The 21,577-nt window shown below is 45.1% G+C and overlaps 1 protein-coding gene across 4 annotated transcripts in view; it reads left to right on the top strand.

Moving 5' to 3' along the window:
• Nucleotides 1–288: 288 nt before the first annotated feature.
• The window catches only part of PAX2 (paired box 2), an 86,974-nt gene continuing 65,685 nt past the window's right edge, over nt 289–21,577 (top strand). For all 4 annotated transcript variants that reach the window (XM_064144827.1, XM_064144826.1, XM_064144829.1 and 1 more), the window contains exons 1-3: nt 289–531; nt 4,458–4,623; nt 5,956–6,153. In XM_064144827.1, the coding sequence (XP_064000897.1) occupies nt 489–531; nt 4,458–4,623; nt 5,956–6,153 (407 nt within the window). In that variant the 5' untranslated portion in view covers nt 289–488. The remainder of the gene's footprint in view (nt 532–4,457; nt 4,624–5,955; nt 6,154–21,577) is intronic.

The raw sequence follows: 21,577 nt of genomic DNA on the forward strand, positions 1-21,577 counted from the left end.
CCCCCGGAAAGTACTTCGCTTCCTGCTCGGCCGGGCAGGAGGGCCAGCGCACCCCGCCACTCTTCTCCTTTCCTCTCCTTGTGTGTTGTTGTTTTGGGTTTTTTTTTTTGGGGTGTTGGGAGGTTTTTTCCTTTTCTTTCTTTCTTTTTTTTTTTTTTTTCATTTTTGTGTGCCTGTGTGTGCGCGTGTGGGGTTTTGTTGTTTTGTTGTGGTTGGTTGGGGGTTTTTTTTGTTTTGGTTTTTTTTTGTTTGGTTTGGTTTGGTTCCCCCCTCCTTCTTTTACCCCCCCTCTTGTTTCGGTTTGGTTGCTGTTTTGGGGTTTTGTTTGGTTGGTTTGTTTCGTTTTGGTTTGGTTTTGTTTGTTTGTTTTTTTGTTTGTTGGTTTGGGGTTTTTTTGTTATTTTATTTTTCTCCCCTGAGTCTTGAAGTTGAGTCTTAGAGGCGACACGGCGGCTTCAGCCGATTTCTTCCCCTTCCTTTGCCTCCCCATGGATATGCACTGCAAGGCAGATCCCTTCTCAGCAATGCACCGTGAGTACTGGAGCCCGGCTCCTTCCGCTTCTCTTCCTCTTTCTCATCCCTCCATTCCTCCTTCCCCAAACATTCTCCCTCACCTGATCCACCTCTAGGTCAATCCTTTCTCTGCCGGCCTCTCCTCCCCTAGCCAAAACAAGGCTCAGAGTGGTGTCCAGGAGGCAGGACGGGTACATGGCCGGCCCCAGCGGCACAGTGAGGGTCCCGGGCAGCCCCGGGCCCAGTGGGAACATAGCTCTGTGCCGGCAGTGGGGCGGGGGCCAGGACCCACAGCCGGGGAGCAGTGGGCTGTATGCGACTGTGTCTGTGCTGCGTGCTCTGTGTGTGAGAAATGAAACACCGCCCGAAGCAGACCTCTTCTCAAAGGCACTTTCCCCACTGCCCATCATACAACACGAGTTTATTCCGACTCATGTCAGCTCCCGGGCTGGACCCTCTCACCGTCCCTGCCCCACCGAGTCAGTGCTTCTCACAACCTTGCGTGACTCTGAACCCGCATTTCCCCCCCTCTTCCCTATGTGATGCTGTCTGCTTTGATTTCGGATTTCAGTGGCAGAAAGGAGAGACGCCAGTTTCAAATTAATGGCGGGTTGGTCGGTGGCTCTCCTGTGCTTTGGTTTGGTTTGGCGAAAGGCTGGACTGCGGGGAAAATAGGACAATTATATGGCTGGGAGATTTGGCAGCTTCGGAGGCTCCCAGGAATTTCCTGGTTTATTTACTAGATCTCCAGTGTGCATTTTAAATGCATTCCCAACACAGAGGAAGGTGCATTATTGATACATTTTCACTTAAAATAACCCTTCTATAAGAGCGTGTTGAAGGAAAGCGAAAAGACCCCTTTACCAGAGACTGTAACAAGGAATCTTCAGGGATTTTAATTTCACCGCACGGAGGAAAAAGAATTCCGTGATTTAAATCAAAAGAAATAAAATACAAATAGAAAGCCGAGATTGAGAGCATCTTGAGTCAGGAAATGAATAATTAAGAGCAATTTGTAACTTCTGACACCGAAACTTTTGAAGACACGCCCTGCCCGCTGCATAAAACCAAACCAAAAAGATATAAAATGGAAATGATTGAAGTTTAAACACCCTGATTTTGCCGTGAGAATAAAGCCGCAGACAGAAACCAACGATCAGATCCCCAAACGTAGATGTAGGTCTTCCTGTTTCCAAATTCATGATTTCCAGGATACATTACTTAAAATTTAATTTTGGATTTAATTTGAATTTAATTTTGGAAGACATTTAGCAGACAACAATCTGCGCGTTAGACACTATTTTCACTGTTCGGCAGCGCGACCTGCTTCCAGAGGCGGCTGCAGCAGTTCTGTCTCCGGTACAATCTGGAACACGTTGCAGCCGAAGGAGGCATCGCGTTGTTTTAAAAACGCCAGTGAGATTCGTAAACATTTTTGGCTTCCAATTCGAAATTAACAAACAAAACCACCGCCAATCCAATACATAAAGAAACAAACAAAACCACACACCACCCCCACCCCCGCCCCCCTCAATATTTGTGTTGCCCCATAAAATGTATTTCCATAGTTTCAGACCCAGATATTACTAAGTAATTACAACGGGAATGGGCGCAGGCTCCTGACGCAGGGACAGCCAAGTGCAGTCGGTAGCAAAGCCGTACTACTGATGGATGTATAAACAGAGGATGGCACTTATAAGCAGATAAACACACGTACTGCTCTGAAATAACCTTAGAAAACCACGGGACAGAGCAAAACAAACTCGTGAGAAAAATACCCCGGCTGAAACAATTTGAATTATTAATTTTTAATCTTTTTTGCATCTGTTGCCTTTTAATACATTGTAATGCGAGTTATAAAAGGTGCTTTGAATTATTTATAATTGGAGTTGCCGCAGAAATTGCTGTCCTGTAACTTTAGAGGCAACATGTGCAGAAGGGGTTCTGAGCAGATGAAGAAAACACACAGCAACATATACCTACAAGTTTTAGTGAAGGGAGTTAAGTATTACCCTCCCTCTCTGAACCCCTAAACATGTTTCAAGAAAGACTAACAAAAGAATGCCACAAACAGCCCTGGCTCATCGGGGAAGGGATGGGGAAGCCAGTCGGCGCCCTGGCCGAGTTGGCTGGGAGGGGACGCGTAGAGGTGTTACTGACGGGGTGGGGGAGATGGAAAAAACTCTATTTGTACGAAAAGACTTGGATCGATCGCAGGGCAATGAGAGTTTCCACTAAGTTCAGAGCCAATAAGTCAGTGTCAGAAGCAGGGGAGGGAAAAAAAACCTCAGCGAAAATACAAACAGATCATTTTTCAGAAAACTGCAAAACGAACTAAGATCTCCTGGCGAAGAAGATACAGAAGGTTATGACTGTGTGAAAGGAAAGCTTTAATACAGAGTGAACTCCACAGCTATATCAGCTGGATGTTCTGGAGATAGAGACACGTAGGCATCACTGGCCGGCAGCGCGCATCTTCCCGCACGGCCGGGCGCAGCCCAACTGCTCCAGCGCGGAAATCCCAGATGCCAGAGGCTCGCCACTGCCTTAGTTCCCAAATCAGAGATGTCCCTTTATTCCCGTCACTCCGTTCTTCCTGCCCACGCTTAGCAGGTGCATACTGATTTTCCTTCCCCCAGTTATTTCTCCAAATGCAGAAAGACCCATCGGAAAAAGACAACCTTAGCAGTCCTATCTGAGAGCACAGGAGTTGCCTGGAAAGAGGGGAACGGAGGAAAATGGAGCATTCTAAATTCTTTCTAAGTTAGATCTGTAGGGGAAAAATAATAAAAAATAGACGGAATCATGTGAGTCTGACAGATATATAGTTGGTTGTTTTTTTTTTTTAACTAGAGAATTTTTGCTTTGAAGATTGAAAACTGAGGAGAGTGTCTTTCTGTAAATGAACACTGGCTGCAGAACACACAGGGTTGTTGGGGTTTTTTTTTCTCTTTCTACTCTCTAAATTTCCTCCCCTCTCTGAGTCCTTTCAACTCCCAATCGAAAATAAAGGGAGAGAATCCGTTGCATGGGGCATACACCACGGGTGAAGGAGGGCGGGGTTCTCGAGTAACTGTAATTGACAATGAGATAGAAAATCGTGGGAAGAAAATTGAAGGCGAGGTAGAAAACCCAAGAGAAGAGAGAAGGGGCACTGCGGCAGGGTTCATCCGGAGCGGCTAAGCCCCTGACCCCCGGAGTCTGGAAAGGCATCTCTCCCCAACTCCTGGGAGAGGAGATGGCGCGGGGACTTGCCTCCATCCTGGCCTTGACGAGTCGCCACTTTGGCGTCCCGGGCCGTGGGGAGAGAAGTGCTAAAGACCCCGCGCGGGGATGCGGCACTGGGGGACAGTGTCGGCTAGCCCCGTCGGGAAAATTCCTCTGTCTTCTTTTTCCTTCACTTATTTCCTCCTGTCTTCTTTCTCTCTCTTTCTTCTTTTACCCTTTCTCGTGGTTTTCTTTTCTTTTCTTTTCTTTTCTTTTCTTTTCTTTTCTTTTCTTTTCTTTTCTTTTCTTTTCTTTTCTTTTCTTTTCTTTTCTTTTCTTTTCTTTTCTTTTCTTTTCTTTCCTTTCCCTTTCCTTTCCTTTCCTTTCCTTTCCTTTCCTTTCCTTTCCTTTCCTTTCCTTTCCTTTCCTTTCCTTTCCTTTCCTTTCCTTTCCTTTCCTTTCCTTTCCTTTCCTTTCCTTCTCTGTCTTGTCTCTCTCGATGTTTTTTAATCTTCCTTTCTCTCTTTCTCCCTTTTACTCTTCTCTCTCTCTCCTCCAACGTTTTGTCGTCCCCCCCCCCCCCCCCTTGACCTCCTAACATCATCTCCATCCGTCTGTAGTCACTGGAGATTTTCCAGTACGAATGGCAAAGAATCCACAACTAACGGTGTGTTTCTTGTGTGCGTGGGTTGTTGTGTTTGGTTTTTTTTTTTTTTTTATTTCTCTTTCCCCAGCAGGGCACGGGGGTGTGAACCAGCTCGGGGGGGTGTTTGTGAACGGCAGGCCCCTACCTGACGTGGTGAGACAAAGGATAGTGGAGCTGGCTCACCAAGGGGTGCGACCCTGTGACATTTCCAGGCAGCTGCGGGTCAGCCACGGTTGTGTCAGCAAGATCCTGGGCAGGTAAGGAAAGAGGTAGCTCCTTCCCTTTCCCTGGGATAGTAACTGAGCATCTCTTACCCGAGCCGGGGTGACCTTCCGCCCTTCCCGCGACTCCGGGCTTTCCCCGCCACCCCCTCGAACGGCCCCGGCACCTCTGCGCCGCGGGAGCCCGCGGTTGAGCAGGGCCCCCGCCTCCAGCCGGCGAGGACGTGCTGCCACCCTTCTATTCTATTCCCCCCTCCTCGTGATGTTTGGAAACTCCTGGGAAGACAAACAATTTGCGAGGAGTGGGCGGGCAGGAAAGAGAAGGGACGGGCGGAGAAAACCCGAAAGAACGAGAGAGAGAGAGAGAGAACCACCAAAATCAACAAAACCCACCACCACAACCCTCAACAATCGTGAGCGGCTTTAGTAAATAAGCAAACAACAGGGCAAATAAATAAATAAACACATGCCCGAGGTAACCGATCGCCGCGAAATGTGATGTCAACCTCCAGACGCAAGCCGGGGGGGGGCTCGGGGCCCTCAGGCCCGGAGCGCCTTGTGCATGCGGTATGCCTGCTGCCGTGCCCTCTGCGAGGGACGGGTCTGATGGCCATCGGGGAGAGGGGCTGGAGCTGCCCGCAATGAGCACCCGCTGCCGAGGGACCCGGAGTAAATGAGCCGAGCTCCCGCGCCCCCAGCCCTGCCAGCACTCCCGGGCTGGGGTCGCTGTGGGTGAGTCTGGCACTGCCCGCTCCGTGCGCCCTCTCCCCGACTGCCTGGCCGGCCACATCGAGGCAAGGATTTGTTTTTGTTTCCCGATCACCGGGGCTGAACCGAATGTATTAGTATAAGGCGGGGGAAGGGGGCAGCAGCATAGTGCCCCTCGCTTCTCACACATTTAAAAAAAAAAAAAAAAAAAAAAAAAAAAAAAAAAAGAAAGAAAGAAAGAAAGAAAGAAAGAAAGAAAGAAAGAAAGAAAGAAAGAAAGAAAGAAAGAAAGAAAGAAAGAAAGAAAGAAAGAAAGAAAGAAAGAAAGAAAGAAAGAAAGAAAGAAAGAAAGAAAGAAAGAAAGAAAGAAAGAAAGAAAGAAAGAAAGAAAGAAAAGAAAAGGTGGGGTGGGGAAGGAGAAGGGGACCGAGCCTTGGGGAGAAGGGGCTGCCCCAGCCCCGGCCGGGCCGGCGTCCTGCGAAGCTGCGCCATGCAGGGCCCGAGCTGCCGCGGCCCGAGCTCGCACACAGGCAGGCCGCAGCTGAGGTGGGATGCGGGGCCAGGGGCCGAGAGGCGTCCCAAGCGGCAGCCGGGCACCGGGAGGTCGGGTATGGAGGGACTGCTCTGGGCGCGGCATGTCAATGAGAGTCCTTTGTGCAGGTATTACGAGACTGGGAGCATCAAGCCCGGCGTTATCGGCGGCTCCAAACCCAAAGTGGCGACCCCAAAAGTAGTGGATAAAATCGCCGAGTACAAAAGACAAAACCCGACGATGTTCGCCTGGGAGATCCGCGACAGGCTACTGGCCGAGGGCATCTGCGACAATGACACAGTTCCCAGCGTCTCCTCCATAAACAGGTAAGAGCAGCGCCGCGGCACTGCTCGCGGCCCAGTCGCCTCTTTACGGCCCCATAAAACCCTCTCAACAGCGCGGCCATCCCGATCCTCCCTCGGTCGGGTTAGACCCAGCCCGCTCCAGCCATCCACCCACAGCCGGACCCCTGCGCGCGGACCGCCAGCCCTCGCTCCCAGCCCAGTCGGCGCTCCCTGCACCCGCCCTGACCTCCGAGCTCAGGCCCTGGCAGTGGGGCCGGAGCCGGCTGCCCACCCACCCCGGGGCAAGGAGTAGATCTGCCCCGAGGGTCGCTGCCGTACGCTGCGGGGCTGCAGCCTGTGCCGGCCACTCGGCCTGGGGCGGGCAGCGCTGCTGCAGGGTCAGATGAGTGGCAAGGTTTGGTGAGTGTTCGGGCCGGCGGGATTACAGGCGACGAAGCCAGGTTTTCCCCAGTCCCTCCAACACCTCTCCCGAGGTGTAAATGACCGCCAACCTTGGCAGGATATGAAGGCTCTGAGCCGAGAAGCTACTGCTCCCTTTGCCAAGCCGGGCTTGCAGCCTCCAGCAGCTGTGCGCTGGAGAAAGGCTTCCTTTGCACCCACTCCCCCGGTTCACTCCTCATCGCTAGCCCAAGGGAACGGCTGAATTTGTAAGGCGGTGCCTTCCCTGGCTGGGCAGCGCTACTCACTGAGGCCCCTGCGCTGACCCTGCTTTGGCTGCAGAGCACCGGGACCAGTTCACGCCAGCGAACGAATGTCCCCCATTTCCGCCCCAGGCTTCTAAGGGTGCGACTTTTATTGGTGGAGGGACTCAGATCTGGTTTCAAGTTTGAGGTGACAAAAATAATCGTCCGGGAGGTGGGGGAGAAGGGAAGAAAAGAAAAGAAAGAAAGAAAGAATCGATGCAGGAGAAAAGAAGCCAGCGGTAGATGTAATCAAATGGTAACACTGCAGAGCATTCAGCCTGTTCCCATGTTTGAATGTTCAAATGCAACATACATCAGGGCTTCACACTTTGGCAGCACACAACACTCTTAGCGCACAGTAAAAGTAATTATGCAGTGTAATGTATGTAAAGGTACTATGACAATGCCCACAGAAACGCAACCCCCAGAAACAGTAACACAGGTACCTACATAGGCATGAAATACCTCACGGACGGATTAAGAATATGGTACGTTTCCCACACAATCCCAAACATTCAGTGCTCCCCACACAACTAAATGTCTATAGTATATATACGTACAGGCTTTTGTTGTGTCTACATAGGTAACAAACACACAAGTCAGTATATTTGCCTTTTTGATGTATTACAAGTTCATTCTGATTTTTTTTTCAACCCAGTGTATTTATAGTAAGGGAAACAAAAAATAAATATCAGGGAAAACATGGCGGTGTTTTTTTGACTTGCACTTTTCATGGCAGATTTATCAAAATATGTCTAATATTTCAGACTGTGTATTTCTAAATCTGCCATCCTATATAAATGGGTTTTAATATTTTGCAAATGATATGGAATTATCCCAAATCATCTTGAAAACAGCAGGTAGAATTAGCTGGTGGAATGTACCTTGGCAAAGAAAGATTCCCTCAGACACACTGTCTCTGTAATATACTGCTAGGCTACCCTAGGAAATTATCCCTGTGTGTGCCATCTGTATTAAAATGGTTATTAAGTTATGAACAGGGTAACATAATACTGATCGGCTAATTATACACCCTCCTAAAAAACCTCCAGGTCTCTGTTACTCTCTCAGTCAGGTATTGAAATAATAACAGTTTGACATTCAGACACCTTACAAAGGCAGCTGTGGAAGGACAGCCAGCTATTCCTGGGAGGAATTAAGCTGGTGGTACAGAAGTCCAGAGGAATGGCTCTGGGCTCTTCAGAGGAATCGCATGTATGGACCCGACACACATATGTGTACTTCAGTCAGCACAAGGGACGTTATTTTCCATATGTTACTCATCCTTGTGCCTGCAGGACTCAATGTCTCATCCCTGGGTTGCAATGTCCCAGGCAGAAGTTCTAAGAGCCAGGTTGTGCTTCTACCTTTGCTACTAGTTTGTGGCAGGGATTTACGTGTTTTGTACCTCAGTTTCCCCACCTTGGAAATGAAAACTGAACCATCTCAGAAATAAGTCAGTCGGTTAGACTTGTGCTTGTAAAAATGCTCTGAGAAGGACAAGTACTTAGTAGCTGCAATGCACTATTATATTAAAGGGGCTCAGCTGTGACCCACTATGTTTGATTCATACTGTGATGACATTTGAGTGTGTATCCACCAAGGCACAAGAGCATTTTGACTCTGTATGATTAAGTTTTTCCCTAATACTTCTAAAAATTCAGTCCCAACTTCCCACTGTTCACCTTTGTATGAGACTTACCAAGATTCACATCTGCGCCCATCACAGCATAGGTCACAAAATTTACAAGTCTGTGCTAAGCAAGAACAGCACAGCGAAACGGGGAAAAAATGCAGCGAAATAGCAAGCATATAAGAGCCCAATCCCGGTGACATGGAGAGTAGCGTAAGCTTCATGACTCCAGGACTTTTGTGCCTCCAGCTCACAAAACTCATCAAAATAAGGCACTAAGTTCACAATCAAAATACACATTTTTGTCTCTCTCATTGTCAAAATACACATATAGAATTTGGCCAATCCTTTGTAAAAGCCCATCCCTCATCTGTGTTGTGATCACCAGTTGGAGTTAATCTAACAGTCTGAGTCTCTGAGCAGCTTCAGATAGATGGAAATTTAAAAAAAAAAAAATCCTAGAAATATCTGTCTTCTTAGTTTTACAAAATATGAACTTCACAAAGCAAAATCTGCACTGGCCCAGTGTCCAGAACTGTTAGAGCTACATCCATGACTGGTGTAACATTTTGAGACTATAAACAACACATTTACAGAAACAGAATTTACTTATGTCCCTAAATAGATTGTGAACACTGTACTTCAAAATGGAGACCTCCTTGTATATGGTAAAAAGTTTCCTTTTGGTTATTATAAGATTTTCTGAAAATTCATTAATTAAATTCTATTTTCTTTCTTTCCAAGGATTAGTCTAACATTAACGAAGTTTTTTAGGGTGAGAGACTGTAAAACAACTCAATTTCAGTTCCATTTTCAAAGTCTCCCTAAAATATTTTAAACATCTATTTTCCTTTGCTTGTTTTTTTTTTTTTTAGATACATAAATTCTGTATTCCTGCATTGCACTGATCTGTCAGTATCCAGAGAGTACTGAAATCAGGATGTATCTGCGATTATACTGGGATGCAGTTTAGTATTGAGATTTATCAGAAACTTGTTCATACCAAACTTGGGCAGATAAAGGCTAGATACAAACTCTGGTAAAAAATATGAATTAACTACTATGTCAAGATTCAGGAAAAAATTAAGAACTTCTGTTCTGTGGTAGTTTTCCTTTAATAATAGCAGAAAAGCCTAGAGAGTATACTAGTTAATAAGCAAAGTGCAACAGAAGTGAAAGGATCAAGCAGAGCAGTTACCTCTGCAGCAGGAGCTTCCCTGTTCCCTCTTCATGTATTAGGCACTATAGAGTATGAACCCATTGCGTATGTATAGGTACACATGCACAATATATACATACATATATATACACACATACATATGTGTAAACACACACACACATCACAAGTAACAGAGGCTCTTAGTTCTCTGGTAAGCAACTAATTCTTACTTTAAATCACTCAAGCACCTTGCTTCTTGAGCACCCTGCCAGGCCCAAACTTTTCCATCTACTGCATACTGCATGTCTATAAATGACTTATCTCTGGCCACTCCAGGTCAAAGTATTTCAACTGTATGAGCTTGGAAGCAGACACTGCTGAGAACTTTTTCTTTGCTTTGTGGCACATACAGTTAGTCTAAGAATGCACGTTTCATGAGATAACAATCACTCCAGAAAAATCTTTTGAATTAGTGCCCTTTAATAGGAACAGGATGGTTCGCAACACGGAAATATGTTCATGATTATGTAGCAAGTGATGCAATGGACATTGCAGTTTAAGCATTATTTCCTGCTTCTTTTAAATTAATCAATTCCTTACAGATCCAGAATGACAAAACATCCCCTATATTTATCTGTCTATCCCAGCTCTCTTCTGGCTGCGTTCAGTACTAGGGACTCCATGCTACTCTTTACCTAAGTAGAGCTGAAACCAAGGTGTTACAAAGTTCAGTGAGCCTTCCAGATACACTTTGGACCCTGAGTTCCTGAGAGTGGATCTAGCTGACACCCCATGGCAGGGAACAGAGTTCAGATGTATTACCTCAGTCAAGTTGTTAGATGGTTTTTTTATTCTTCTCTTAATGTCAATTTCCAGTGTTAAGCACTTGGTTTCCCAATTGGTTATATGGGAAAATGATTCTTATTTAAAGTGTGCAATAACACTGTACTTTTTAAAAGTACATATTGAAAGACAGAGACATTGATTCATGCTAAAATGACCGGCGAAATATCTTGTACACCGAAATATTATTGAGCATGTTGTCAATTTCAGTGCACGTGGACAGGCCTGTAGTTTAGAACAGAGACTGGTGTATTAAAAATCGTATTTTTCTTATGAGTTCTGCCATTAACTTTCTAGATGATCTTGGGTAAGTCACACGGACTTCTTATGTGGAGTGGTCTTATTATGGCCAGAGAGTTCAACACATAAGAAAAGGTTGTTCAAAACTTGAGTCAGGCTGTTTTACATCAACTGAGGCTTTAGCCCATGCAGGAGAGATAGAACTGAACAGAATCTTGATCGAGGTAAATGTGATGTCTCAAGACAAGCAATTGAGAATGACAAAAGGCAGGCGTACTAGGGCAGGGGCTGTGTCATAGGCAGAAGAAATCAGTGTTAGACAAATGGAGCTTTCTGAATCACTCTCACTGGCTTTTGTTGAGAATTTCCCCACAGGACACCCTGTCCGAAGTCAGACTGGCTGAGTAGACTGGATTAGCCTCTGACTGACAATGTGTTCGCAGAATTGTAGATTCACCTGGCTGGAAGAGACCTTAAGATCACTGAGTCCAAGCACTAGCTAACATCTCCCTTGTTGGTGCAATGCAGGAGTGAAGTGCCAGTATGGGACAAGTTTTGTCTGACAGCATCCAACGGAGATTACCAGGTCTCATAACCTGTCACTTCTTAGTGCTCAGTGAAGAAACTCTGTATCCTAGCAGGGATCCTCTCCCTCAGTCGATGCCAAGTCTACTGTTCCAATGCATTTTCCTACAACAGGCTATGCTCTCAAGGTAGAAGACTTCTACTGCCAGGTGCTTTCAGCTGAGCAAAGAAAGCAGTCAGGTCACACAGGGTTTCATTACGGGTGATATGCTCCTTTAAATTCAGATTCTTTTCCATCAGACACAAACCTGGCATTATCTTCTTTTTATCACTGCAAATAAAGGACAGGCTCATAAAGCAGAGGTTACAGACAATGTTACTGCAGCTGAAAGAGTAAATGAATGCTCATAGCATTTCTCTTTGTCTTATTCCTCATATCTGGCCACTGGAAGGTTGTATGGTGAGAACCACAATATGCTACCCACATTTTTTCTAGTTTTCATATTGCAAAGATATTAGCTCAACAGAGGCAGCTTACCAAGTAAAATTAGTTGTGCCTGGGAAGTTTTGAGATCCCCATTCTGTGAAACCCCAAGTACGGAACCACACTGATCCCTTTATTACCTAAAAATCCCATCTCTTTCTTCTTGTGTAGATGTACAGCAATCTTGATTTTTTTTTTTTTTTTTTTGTTGGAAGTTAAACATTTTAAAGCTTTTGCATCTAGGGAATGATTGCTACATTCTGCCATAGAGGTAGCTGCATTTCAGTGCTGGGTGAGTGAGTCTTACAGAGCTAAACTCCATTTACCAGAATCACTATTATGTGAAAAAACTCATTTGACTTTGGGAGAAAAGAGGACAAAATATAAATGTCTTGGCCAAGCAATGACAAAGTGGTGAGAACAATATAGTGATCTGAAGGGCACAGTCCTTCCAACTGGAAAGGAATTATTCATGTTTAAACAAAGCAATATAGCCAGGAATGAAGGGAGAGAAATAAGAAAAGAAACATTTAAATGGTAGCAGAAGGTATCTCCTGATAGGGAGGTCCATTAAGTGGTGGAATTGCATCCCATAGGAATCCCTGATTTCTTGTAATATACATAACTAGATGGCATTAATATCAAGCAAACATATAATAAGAAATAATCTTGCGTTGGCTAAAGAGATAGATAATGCTCTAGCAGGGCAGCTGGACCATTTATGATATGATGACACGATGCATACAAAACAAAGTAATGTTTTCAGCTGTATACCAAATATCAAAAAAAATCTGTCTCTGACCCTAAAGCCCTTTCAAACACAAGATTTCCCCATTGCTTGAATAAAAAGATATGACTTCAAAACAGCTGAACAAGGCTGAGCTTCACTTAGATTCCATGGCCTTTAATTAAGGCATGTTGCAATTAAAAGGGAGTTTAGGTTCTCTACTTACAATCAGCAAAACATTTAGGGAACCTATTTTTGAGGAGGGTGTTTGTAAAAGTAGAGACTTCCAAAATCATTTGTCATTGGTCTGACAACCATGCAGCTAACTATGGCTTTAGGAAATCCCATCTGTGTGTAGATGGCTCTCTACTCATGAAAGGATCAGAAATGTTCGAGTTTTTCTCCAAAACAATAATTCTTTACACAGAAAGCTAATGTGAGTGAGGGTTTTCCCACTGCAGACCCAATTAATCTATTGGAGCCTAAACATGCATGGCCATATTTACCAGCCCCAACTGCTTAACAATGCCAAGGTAGAGCCTAAATCATGCAATTGGCATAAAAATCATGAGTACTTGTAATATGACATGGGGTTGTTTTCATTTGTTTTCTCTTTTTGACCCTGAATTTTTAAAGGGATTTAGATATCTGACTCCCATTAAGCAACTTTAAAAATACCTTAACAATACAGTCCTTTGAGTCTTCAAAGAGCCAAAGGCCCCTTTTCCAAGCTTCCACAAGCAAGGGAAACGTGCTTTATTAAATGAGGACGGAAATTCTCATGATATCACTTGACTGGAGGAGCTGGAAAACCCAGGGCAAACACCGTTAGGTTTGTGATGAAATACTAGACAATATGATATTCAGCACTAGCCTCCAATTTTCTCTAGTGCCAGTAACTGAGAGCTGATTTTGTAGTACTTATATGGCTATCTACCCAGCTGAAAATCACAAATCTAATCGCTTGGTTTCCAAACTCCTCAGAGTGCACTTACAAATATTCATTTCCAATCAATTTGCACCTGCTAATATTTCTCAGTGCTCACAAGTGATGACAGAGTCAGAAGCAATGCAAGTGCTTACAATTTCTATTTCAGTAGCATAAAGAGGCTCTGTGCATAGATCACAGCCCATTGTCCAAAACAGGCACAGCATAAACAGGAATATCTTTTGAGAGTTCTTTTAGAAAATTAGTACATACACATCTTTCTTCACACCATTCCCTTAACTTTTGCTAGGATCATAATTCAGATAGTCCTCAAGGTTTCAGGGAGCCTGAAACAAACATCTTTATCTGTTATTGGAAATGAGATATTTGGCCAGGGCTCATCCACCAAGCCCAAGTGTATGTAAAAGGCAAAGCAAAACTGGGGAGCCCTCTTCTTCAGGTCCACCTCTGACAAGACAGAGGCCAAACACTAGCTGGACTGTGACAGCCTCCCCCCTCTTCCACGATAAGTAGGCATATAAATAAATAAATAAATGGCATCCTAACTGCACTGAGAACTCAATAAAACAATCACATCAAATATGAGGAGGTATAAATCTCATGTCTGCACAGGTAACCCACTCAATTGCTTTTATTATGGCTCAGCCTGACTCCATTTATTACCATCCGTGGCCTGGGTGAAGAATGTTTGCATGGAGGGTGGTCTCCTGGTGAAATCTTATCCCTGGAGCAGTGACAATCAACCCATACAGAGGTGGATTTTGGTAGGGAGACCAAAGGCAGATCCATATGTCTGCATGAAAACCAATCAATAACGTTGTAACTAGACTCTTTGTCGCTGGGAAATGGACAACACAATAGTTCAATCCTGGAGCCACAGGAGAGGAATAGCTGTGGTTGGGGTGTGAAGAATGACAGGATGTATGCACAAAGTGGTTTGTGACAGAATATATTTGTGCATATAGATATTGTGAAGTGATGAGACAGAAGGAGCATAAAGGGTATTTTTATATATATATTATAGGCAAATTTGAAAGGTTGATGTGATAAGAGGTGGGTATGAGGAAGGAAAAAGCAGAGTTATACTATTTTTTTTCTAGGACATCTATACAGGGACTGAGTGCAGTGCAGGTACCTTTGAGGAAACACACCCACTGGTTGGATGCTATATATGGGTGTATGGTGTAGGGCAGAGAACGTATTTCTGGGCAGGCACATAGATAGTGACACAAAATGCTGGTAGGCTAAAGAAAGCATATGTGGGAGTCTGATGTGGTTGAGGAAAGATATTCCTGCGTCCTCTGTCTGGCTTGGTACTTATGTGTGTACTAGTTTTGACATAGAGGAGGAAGAGTGATGTGCCAAAAGCCTGAGCTAAAGGACTATAAGCTCACAGACAGGATTCCCAGAAAACACTATGCACAAAATATTTACCCAAACCCCACTATTAAATCTGGAAGGGAGATTCTGGTGGCTTGTCTCTGCCTGTGTGAAAAATAGAAACAGGACATTTCTTGCTGGTGTCATCTCCTACCTCTGCAGTTCCTGCAGTTCCTAGATTCTGCCCACTATGTTGCTCCCCAAGCTTCTAGCAACTGCCCCAATTTACACACACACACACACACACACACACACACACACACAGAGAGAGAGACACACAGACACACAGAGATATGCTGGAGTTTTCCACTATTATTTGTCCCCTCCTGAAGGCAAATTTAGTTTTTATTTCTTTGACTTAATTTTGGACAGTTCCTCCTACTTCCAAGGTGAGCATCTTCACCTCTCTGAAGGGTCCAAGGCACAGGGTTGAACATTTGTGCTGGCTGGGAAGCAGATTGCACCAATAGTCATCAGCCTTGCTCAAACTGCCCATCACTATATTTCAGCTGAGAGAAGTGGTACCCATGCTTTGTAAGGCACATTGATATCTATTAGTTAATTTATAAAAGGAAAAGCAGAGACTGCAGCCAGGTGACAAAGTCACAAAAGAAACCTGAACATATCTGTCAGACAGGATGCCCTGCACCGCCTCTAGTTTCAGGGCAGTTTGGACGGTTCTGGCAACAATAATAGCATCTATTTCTTTGGTCAGGGAAGCTTAATATCACAGCCCTTTGATTCCTGGAACTAGACCTTGTTTTCTTCAGGCTGAGCTGTAATAAGAGGGCAACCTCTTTACCACACTGCCAATTTTCAATCTCTCACTTTAAAACTATGATAAAGTCTTTGGTCACTAACATTTGGGCACTTCTTAAAAAGGGACTATTGCCTTTCAACACTCTCATGTTTCTCTAAAAATTCTTTCACAAAAAAATTTTGGTCATCTGCCTTTGAAAAGAAAGGCCACAACACAATGAAGCTATGCAGTAGTGGCTGCAACTATATTTGTCTAAATGTAGACCCTTTCTTAGCTGTTTAAATGTAGACTTTTTAACTTGAAAATTTACAAATTAATATATAAATCATATATACAAAAAAATATACACATATTTATAAAATAAACCTGGAAGAGAGAAGATGTAGAAGAAAAAAAATATTTCTGAAGAAAGGGAGATCATGTTTGCATGCTGAGTGCATAAGGGAAGTGTATTTCTGGGATGTGCTATGTTCAAATGGTCCAAGAGTGGGCAAGTAGAGGCAGAGTGGCAAATGTGTGGTGTCTTATCCCTCACCCTGTGGAACAAACTAAAAAGAAAGTTAATGATTTTAAACAATTGTTTTAAAGACACATTGTTGTGGTGCTGCCTCTGGCAAACAGACAACCACAACAGGATGCTACCAGAGTGGATGGAGAGCACAGCTGAGTAGGCTTGAGGGAGGAAAAGGCTACAGTTAAGGATGGAGTGAAAGGCTAAGGCAGATCTGACTCAGACAGTGTCAAAATCAGATCTTCTGTGGCCTTACAGAAGGCAGTCTTGGCTACTGTGCCAAACAAGATGCAGAGGGTCACTTAGTACTGACATCCAACTCCCTTATGTGACTTTAATTATTTCAGTCTACTTGTGTGGGTTTTTGCATACAATGGCAGTCAGGATGGGGGCAGGTGCACAAGCAGGAGGGCAGGGAGAGCATTTGTAAAAAGATGAATCCTGTGACTCCAGTTTTGTGGATTACATGGCTGCTTGTTGCCTGCCAATATTTAAAGAAAAACACATGCCTATGGGTGCCCCTCCCTAAGACTTTTGGTGCCCAGCAGGCAAAATTGGCAGAGCTGGTGGTCTGGGAGAGATGAAATGGGAGAAAATGCGGCCCATTTCAGGTGGATGTGCATACATGGAGATGCCCCTTGCACAGTGAAAGGCCCAGGATAATGTGATCCTGGGGAACGGTCTTTAGAAGATTGCAAGAGGAGGGTGCCAGCCTTTGTATCACTTAGAGCACTGCCTTTCCAAAATGAAAGTACCTTCTGCAATGTTTGAATGTGGTCCTGGATCATTCAGTGCACAGTGAAGTAATTTGAGCATGGAAACCTGTGTGCATTTGTGCAGATAGCCCACCGAGTTTCTATTGTTCCACCAGATAATCTTCCCTGTAATGGGTATTTGGGTGAGACATGCACTGTACCCCATGACATGTGTACAAGGAGGAGTGTGAGGATATCACCAGGGTAACATGTCCAGCAGGGAGCACAGACTTATAGCCAATAGATATTACTGGCCTGTGAAAAAACTAATAGTCTTATCCATGGAAACAATGTCATAACTCTGTAGTTACATGCAGCAAGTTATAGGGGCAAGCAAAAGCCCAGCGATACACATCTTGAGGAGCCTCTCTAGTTTTGTGGGGCTCTCCACAGGATTCATTGTGACTGATTCCTAATGGCAAGGCAGCTGTGAACTGTGTCTGCATGAACTCTGAACAGATGTGTGGCAGAGATCCTAGCAGCACTCATCTTCATCAGCAGCTCATTTGGGTAGACCTGGGGATAAGGTGATACAGCAGCCATATCACCAAAGTGCTGAAGAGAATGCAGCTGGTGAGATTGGCAGCATCAGTAGCACAAATGTGTGAGTGCATGTACAACAGAGTGGCATCTGCTGAGATGTGTGAGCACAGAAGGCGTATGGCAGGGCAGGCACATATATGCACAGAGATGCTATGTACAAGCAGGACACTGTCTGCTGGGAGTACCAAATGCAACTGAGAATGAGGAATATATATGGCATGATATATCTGTCAGGCAGTGAATGTGTGCTAGTTTATCTGATCAGGATGCAAGAAGGGGATACCTGGGAATAGTGGTGGCAGAAGGGGTTACGCTGAAGGAGATATCTCTAATGATAGTCATAATTTAATGCACTAGACTCTCCTCTTCTTTTCTCTCCCCTCCCCTCACACTCTTCTCCTCATTACCCAGGTTATCTTGTTTGGGTTAAGAGGCCAATTTCAACAGACTATAATTGAAGAGTGAAGAGAATCTGATAAGATAAGGAAGGGACATCATTCCTCAAGGGATCAATAGAGGTTTCATGTTCCTCCTTCCCCTGCTGTGTCCCTAACACGCTAACGCTCTGTGTCCATGGGCCTGGTTTATTTACTCTGCTTGTCTGCAAGCCTGGAAAGGAAGGGTGGGAGTAGTGGGGGTGGGGAGGGTGCTGTAGGCTCAATCTGTCACACAGCCAGAGCAGGGAAGGGGGCATAAGGAAGGGACAAAGGGGACACTACAGGAGATACAGTCCCCTCTAGGAGCCAGGAGGAGGCAGGGAGGTGACAAGCCTGATGCCCTCCTGGCTCTGGCAGGGGTTCAGTCTCACAGGGGGGGTGTTCACCTTTGACCTTTTATCTTGGTGTTGTGCTCTGCAAGGGAAGGATATTGATAATTTGTCTGGATTTAGACTTGTTTTTCCTGGTGTCCTCCTGCAGACAAGTGCAAAGATTTTTATAAGTGCTTACAGGGCAACCCCTCAGGGCCTCTCAGGGTGAGGGGGGGGTATACTACTCCTCCCACAAGGATGGCTGGTAGCTGCTCCTGATTAGGTTTGTGTTAGGATCTGACGTTCAGGCTAGATGGTCCTGGTATCTCACAAGTTATTTTTAGCTTTTTTTTTTACCAAAACAGCACCAGAGAATCCCCTTAAGAAACATTGAGCTACCTCAGCAGTGAATACAGGTCTCTTCACAGCAGGGATGCCAGGGCTCCCATGCCGCACAGGTGGAGTTTATTCCATGCCTGGCTCATGCTCCTTGGCAGGAAGATGTCTATCTCATGCAAGCAACGTGAGATCTGTGCAAACCTAAAGCACAGGGCTCAGCAACGCCTGGCTGGGGCAGTGCAAAGGAAGTTCAGGAGGCCCAGCCTCTTGCATCAGGCAAGCACTGTGGGTGCTGCCCTGTCCCTGTGGCTGGTGTAGGGATACTTGGGCATGGGAAGACAAGCTGAGAAGTCACCACAGTGCAGGATCCAATCTAGATCTCATAGAACAGGGCTGGGCAATTTTCTGGAGAGCCTGAGGCACAGAGGGGTCTGGGGCTGAGATATCTTCTTCCAGCTGATTTCTCTTTTATTTTTAACACCCAGAGAAACAGATGCTGAGAGCAAGTCAGTCATGCAGTAAGCATGTGGCAGAGTTGGGAATACAACCCAGATCCCCCGACTCCCAACCTCAGGCTTTAACCACTAGACCATGCTTCCCTCTAAGCCACCTTGAACTTTCCTCAGTGAGGATGGGGGCTACTAAGCCTCTGTGGGCTGCAGTTTACCAAGCTGTCAGGAGTGTGCTCACTGGACCGCCTCACCAGAGACAGCCTTCCTCATGCACGTTAAAAAAGTTGAAAAGAAATTCATTTCATGGCCGGTGGTTGCTTAAAAAAGGCGATTCCAGCATATGTATGTGATAAATGTTAACTGTGCATTAATCGCATTAAAGAGGACCCTATAAACTTTTCATTTCTAATTAAATTCTGGCCGGTGATTCTGGCGAAGCCAGCACACTCCAGGCCTTTGTTTATGTGGAAAATTAAAATGCAAATACAATGGAATTTATTTCCATTACTAGAGTGATATGCTGGGCTCCTCTGTTTAACAGCCTCCAATTATTTTCAAACAGGTCTCTCTCTCCCTCTCTCCCCCCACTCTCCCTCATTTTCCCCCTCCCCCTATTACTCTGATGCTACTACCCCAGTGTGAGGGGTGGGAGCTGGTAAAGCAGTGGGTGGGCTAAGGATGATATGGCCTGTTCAAGGTCAAATGCAGGCAGGAATATAGATGAGAAAGGGGGAAAAAGAGTGGGAGAGCACAAACCAGGAGGTAGGGGAAGCAACAAGGCTTAAGATAATGCAAGGAGGAGTAAGGAGTTACCTGCTTGCAACTTCACTGAAAAATATAAGGTAAACTCACTGGCTTGCAAAATCCCAGCCACATAGATGGCCAGACTGGGAGGGGTAATGGGTCTTTCCCTAATGGGGTATTTTGGTGAGAAGGCACTGCTGAGAGCTCTCTCTGGAAGTTTTCTGGATCTTTCAAAGCCTTTTTTGTAGACTTTGGGTGTGGCTGCTGCTGGGCCAAATCCTGATGGCTGAGGATGCACAGAACAGGCCCAATGCCAGGCATGTTACCCATGCAGAGCAAATAAATCCACGCAGCAATGACATGTAATCATCAGCTGAAAAATAACTGAACTCTCTCATTCATTTCCAAGGGACCAAATGTGGCTACACTTGCTTAGGGCATTAGCACACCATATTCACCTAAGTTGGAAGATGTTGCACAAACCCAAGAATTCACTGTACTTTAAAAATTTCTCAACACATATATTTACTGCTAAATGCTGCTGACATAGAATCCCATTCTTTCTGATATACATGAGACACCCAGGCCAGGTCAGACATGAGAACATTGCCAGGCAGTCAAGCACACATCAGAGGCATCTGCTACCTGACATGGATGTCCTTCTATGTATTAATACAGAAAGTCACAGAAGAAGAGTCTCGCAAAGGCAAGTGTAGGTGTATGTAGTCATTTATAGATGCCTTCACAGACTCGGTCAAATCTATTTGAAACTGCACAATAGAGTCTTGCATATATTCATGAAGACATTTATGATATAGAGACTTGTCCAAAACCATAACTGAAAAGTCTTACCAAAACCCTTGCGTGCACCAGAAGGTGAATATACAAGTAAACATATTAACAGCCTTAGAAACATGCTGAAACACACCCACACAGAGTTATTCCCACGTAAGTGGTCACAGACCTTGAAGCATACAGCTGAGAGTCAGCCAGATGTACAACCCTGTGTGTCACACACAGGTGAGCAGTGCACCCTCGGCACACCCTGCTGGCAAGGATTGCTCGGGAGCTGAAGGGATACTCTTTTAGTGCATGTGAGCATCTTAAGGAATCACCTAGTGTAAACGATCCTGCCCCAGCCGAGACAGGGAAACAAGAGAAGGACACATTCACTTACAACACTGAAAAGAGGCCATTACCCAGTCAAACAACCCAATCCCTGACATCATTATTCAATACACAGGAGCCCTGAAATGCACACTAACTCAATCACAGAGACACACGATTACAAAATAATACTGATGGAATCAATGAGACAGACATGCGGTCATACAAAGCGCACCCACCCTAGTGTTAATACACAATAACAGCTGCCCAACAAGCGAATACAAAACAGCCATTCACTACTACAATGGCAAAACACGGGGCTGCATTCTCAAAGGAGACTTGAAAACTCTGGTGACAAAACCCACCCTTGCCAGAAGGGGCTTGAAGGAAAACTGAGTGCATGGGCAAAATCTGTCTGTTGTCAGCCTAGCAAGTAACAAACAGTAAAAGCCCCAGCAAGCAGCACTCTGAGCACATTCGTGTCCTAGTTAGGCTGGCAAACTCACAGGGCAGCCAGGGCCACACAGGGTTGCACACACCACCATTGAAATAAACTGGCCCATTGAAGTAGCATCATTGCTCAATGACCAAAAATATTAAGACAAGCAGGGATGCATGCCTTTCAAGATTCATCATAATACCAGCCAAAAGAAGAAAGGAAAACCTACTGAACATCAGAAGCACAACGCATCCACACTGGACAGATGCAAATGCTGTTCCACAAAATGACAAAATCATCTCACAGATGCTTCTGTAAAATAGCCTTTTCCCATACAACAGCAGCAGATCTGAATCTATCATGGCACTAGTCTCCTTCCCTTTCAGAGAGGAAAAAAGCAAAGTGCCCACATAAAACATGCCCA

The sequence above is a fragment of the Pogoniulus pusillus genome, chromosome 6, assembly GCF_015220805.1.
Source record: "Pogoniulus pusillus isolate bPogPus1 chromosome 6, bPogPus1.pri, whole genome shotgun sequence".
Classification (NCBI taxonomy): domain Eukaryota; kingdom Metazoa; phylum Chordata; class Aves; order Piciformes; family Lybiidae; genus Pogoniulus; species Pogoniulus pusillus.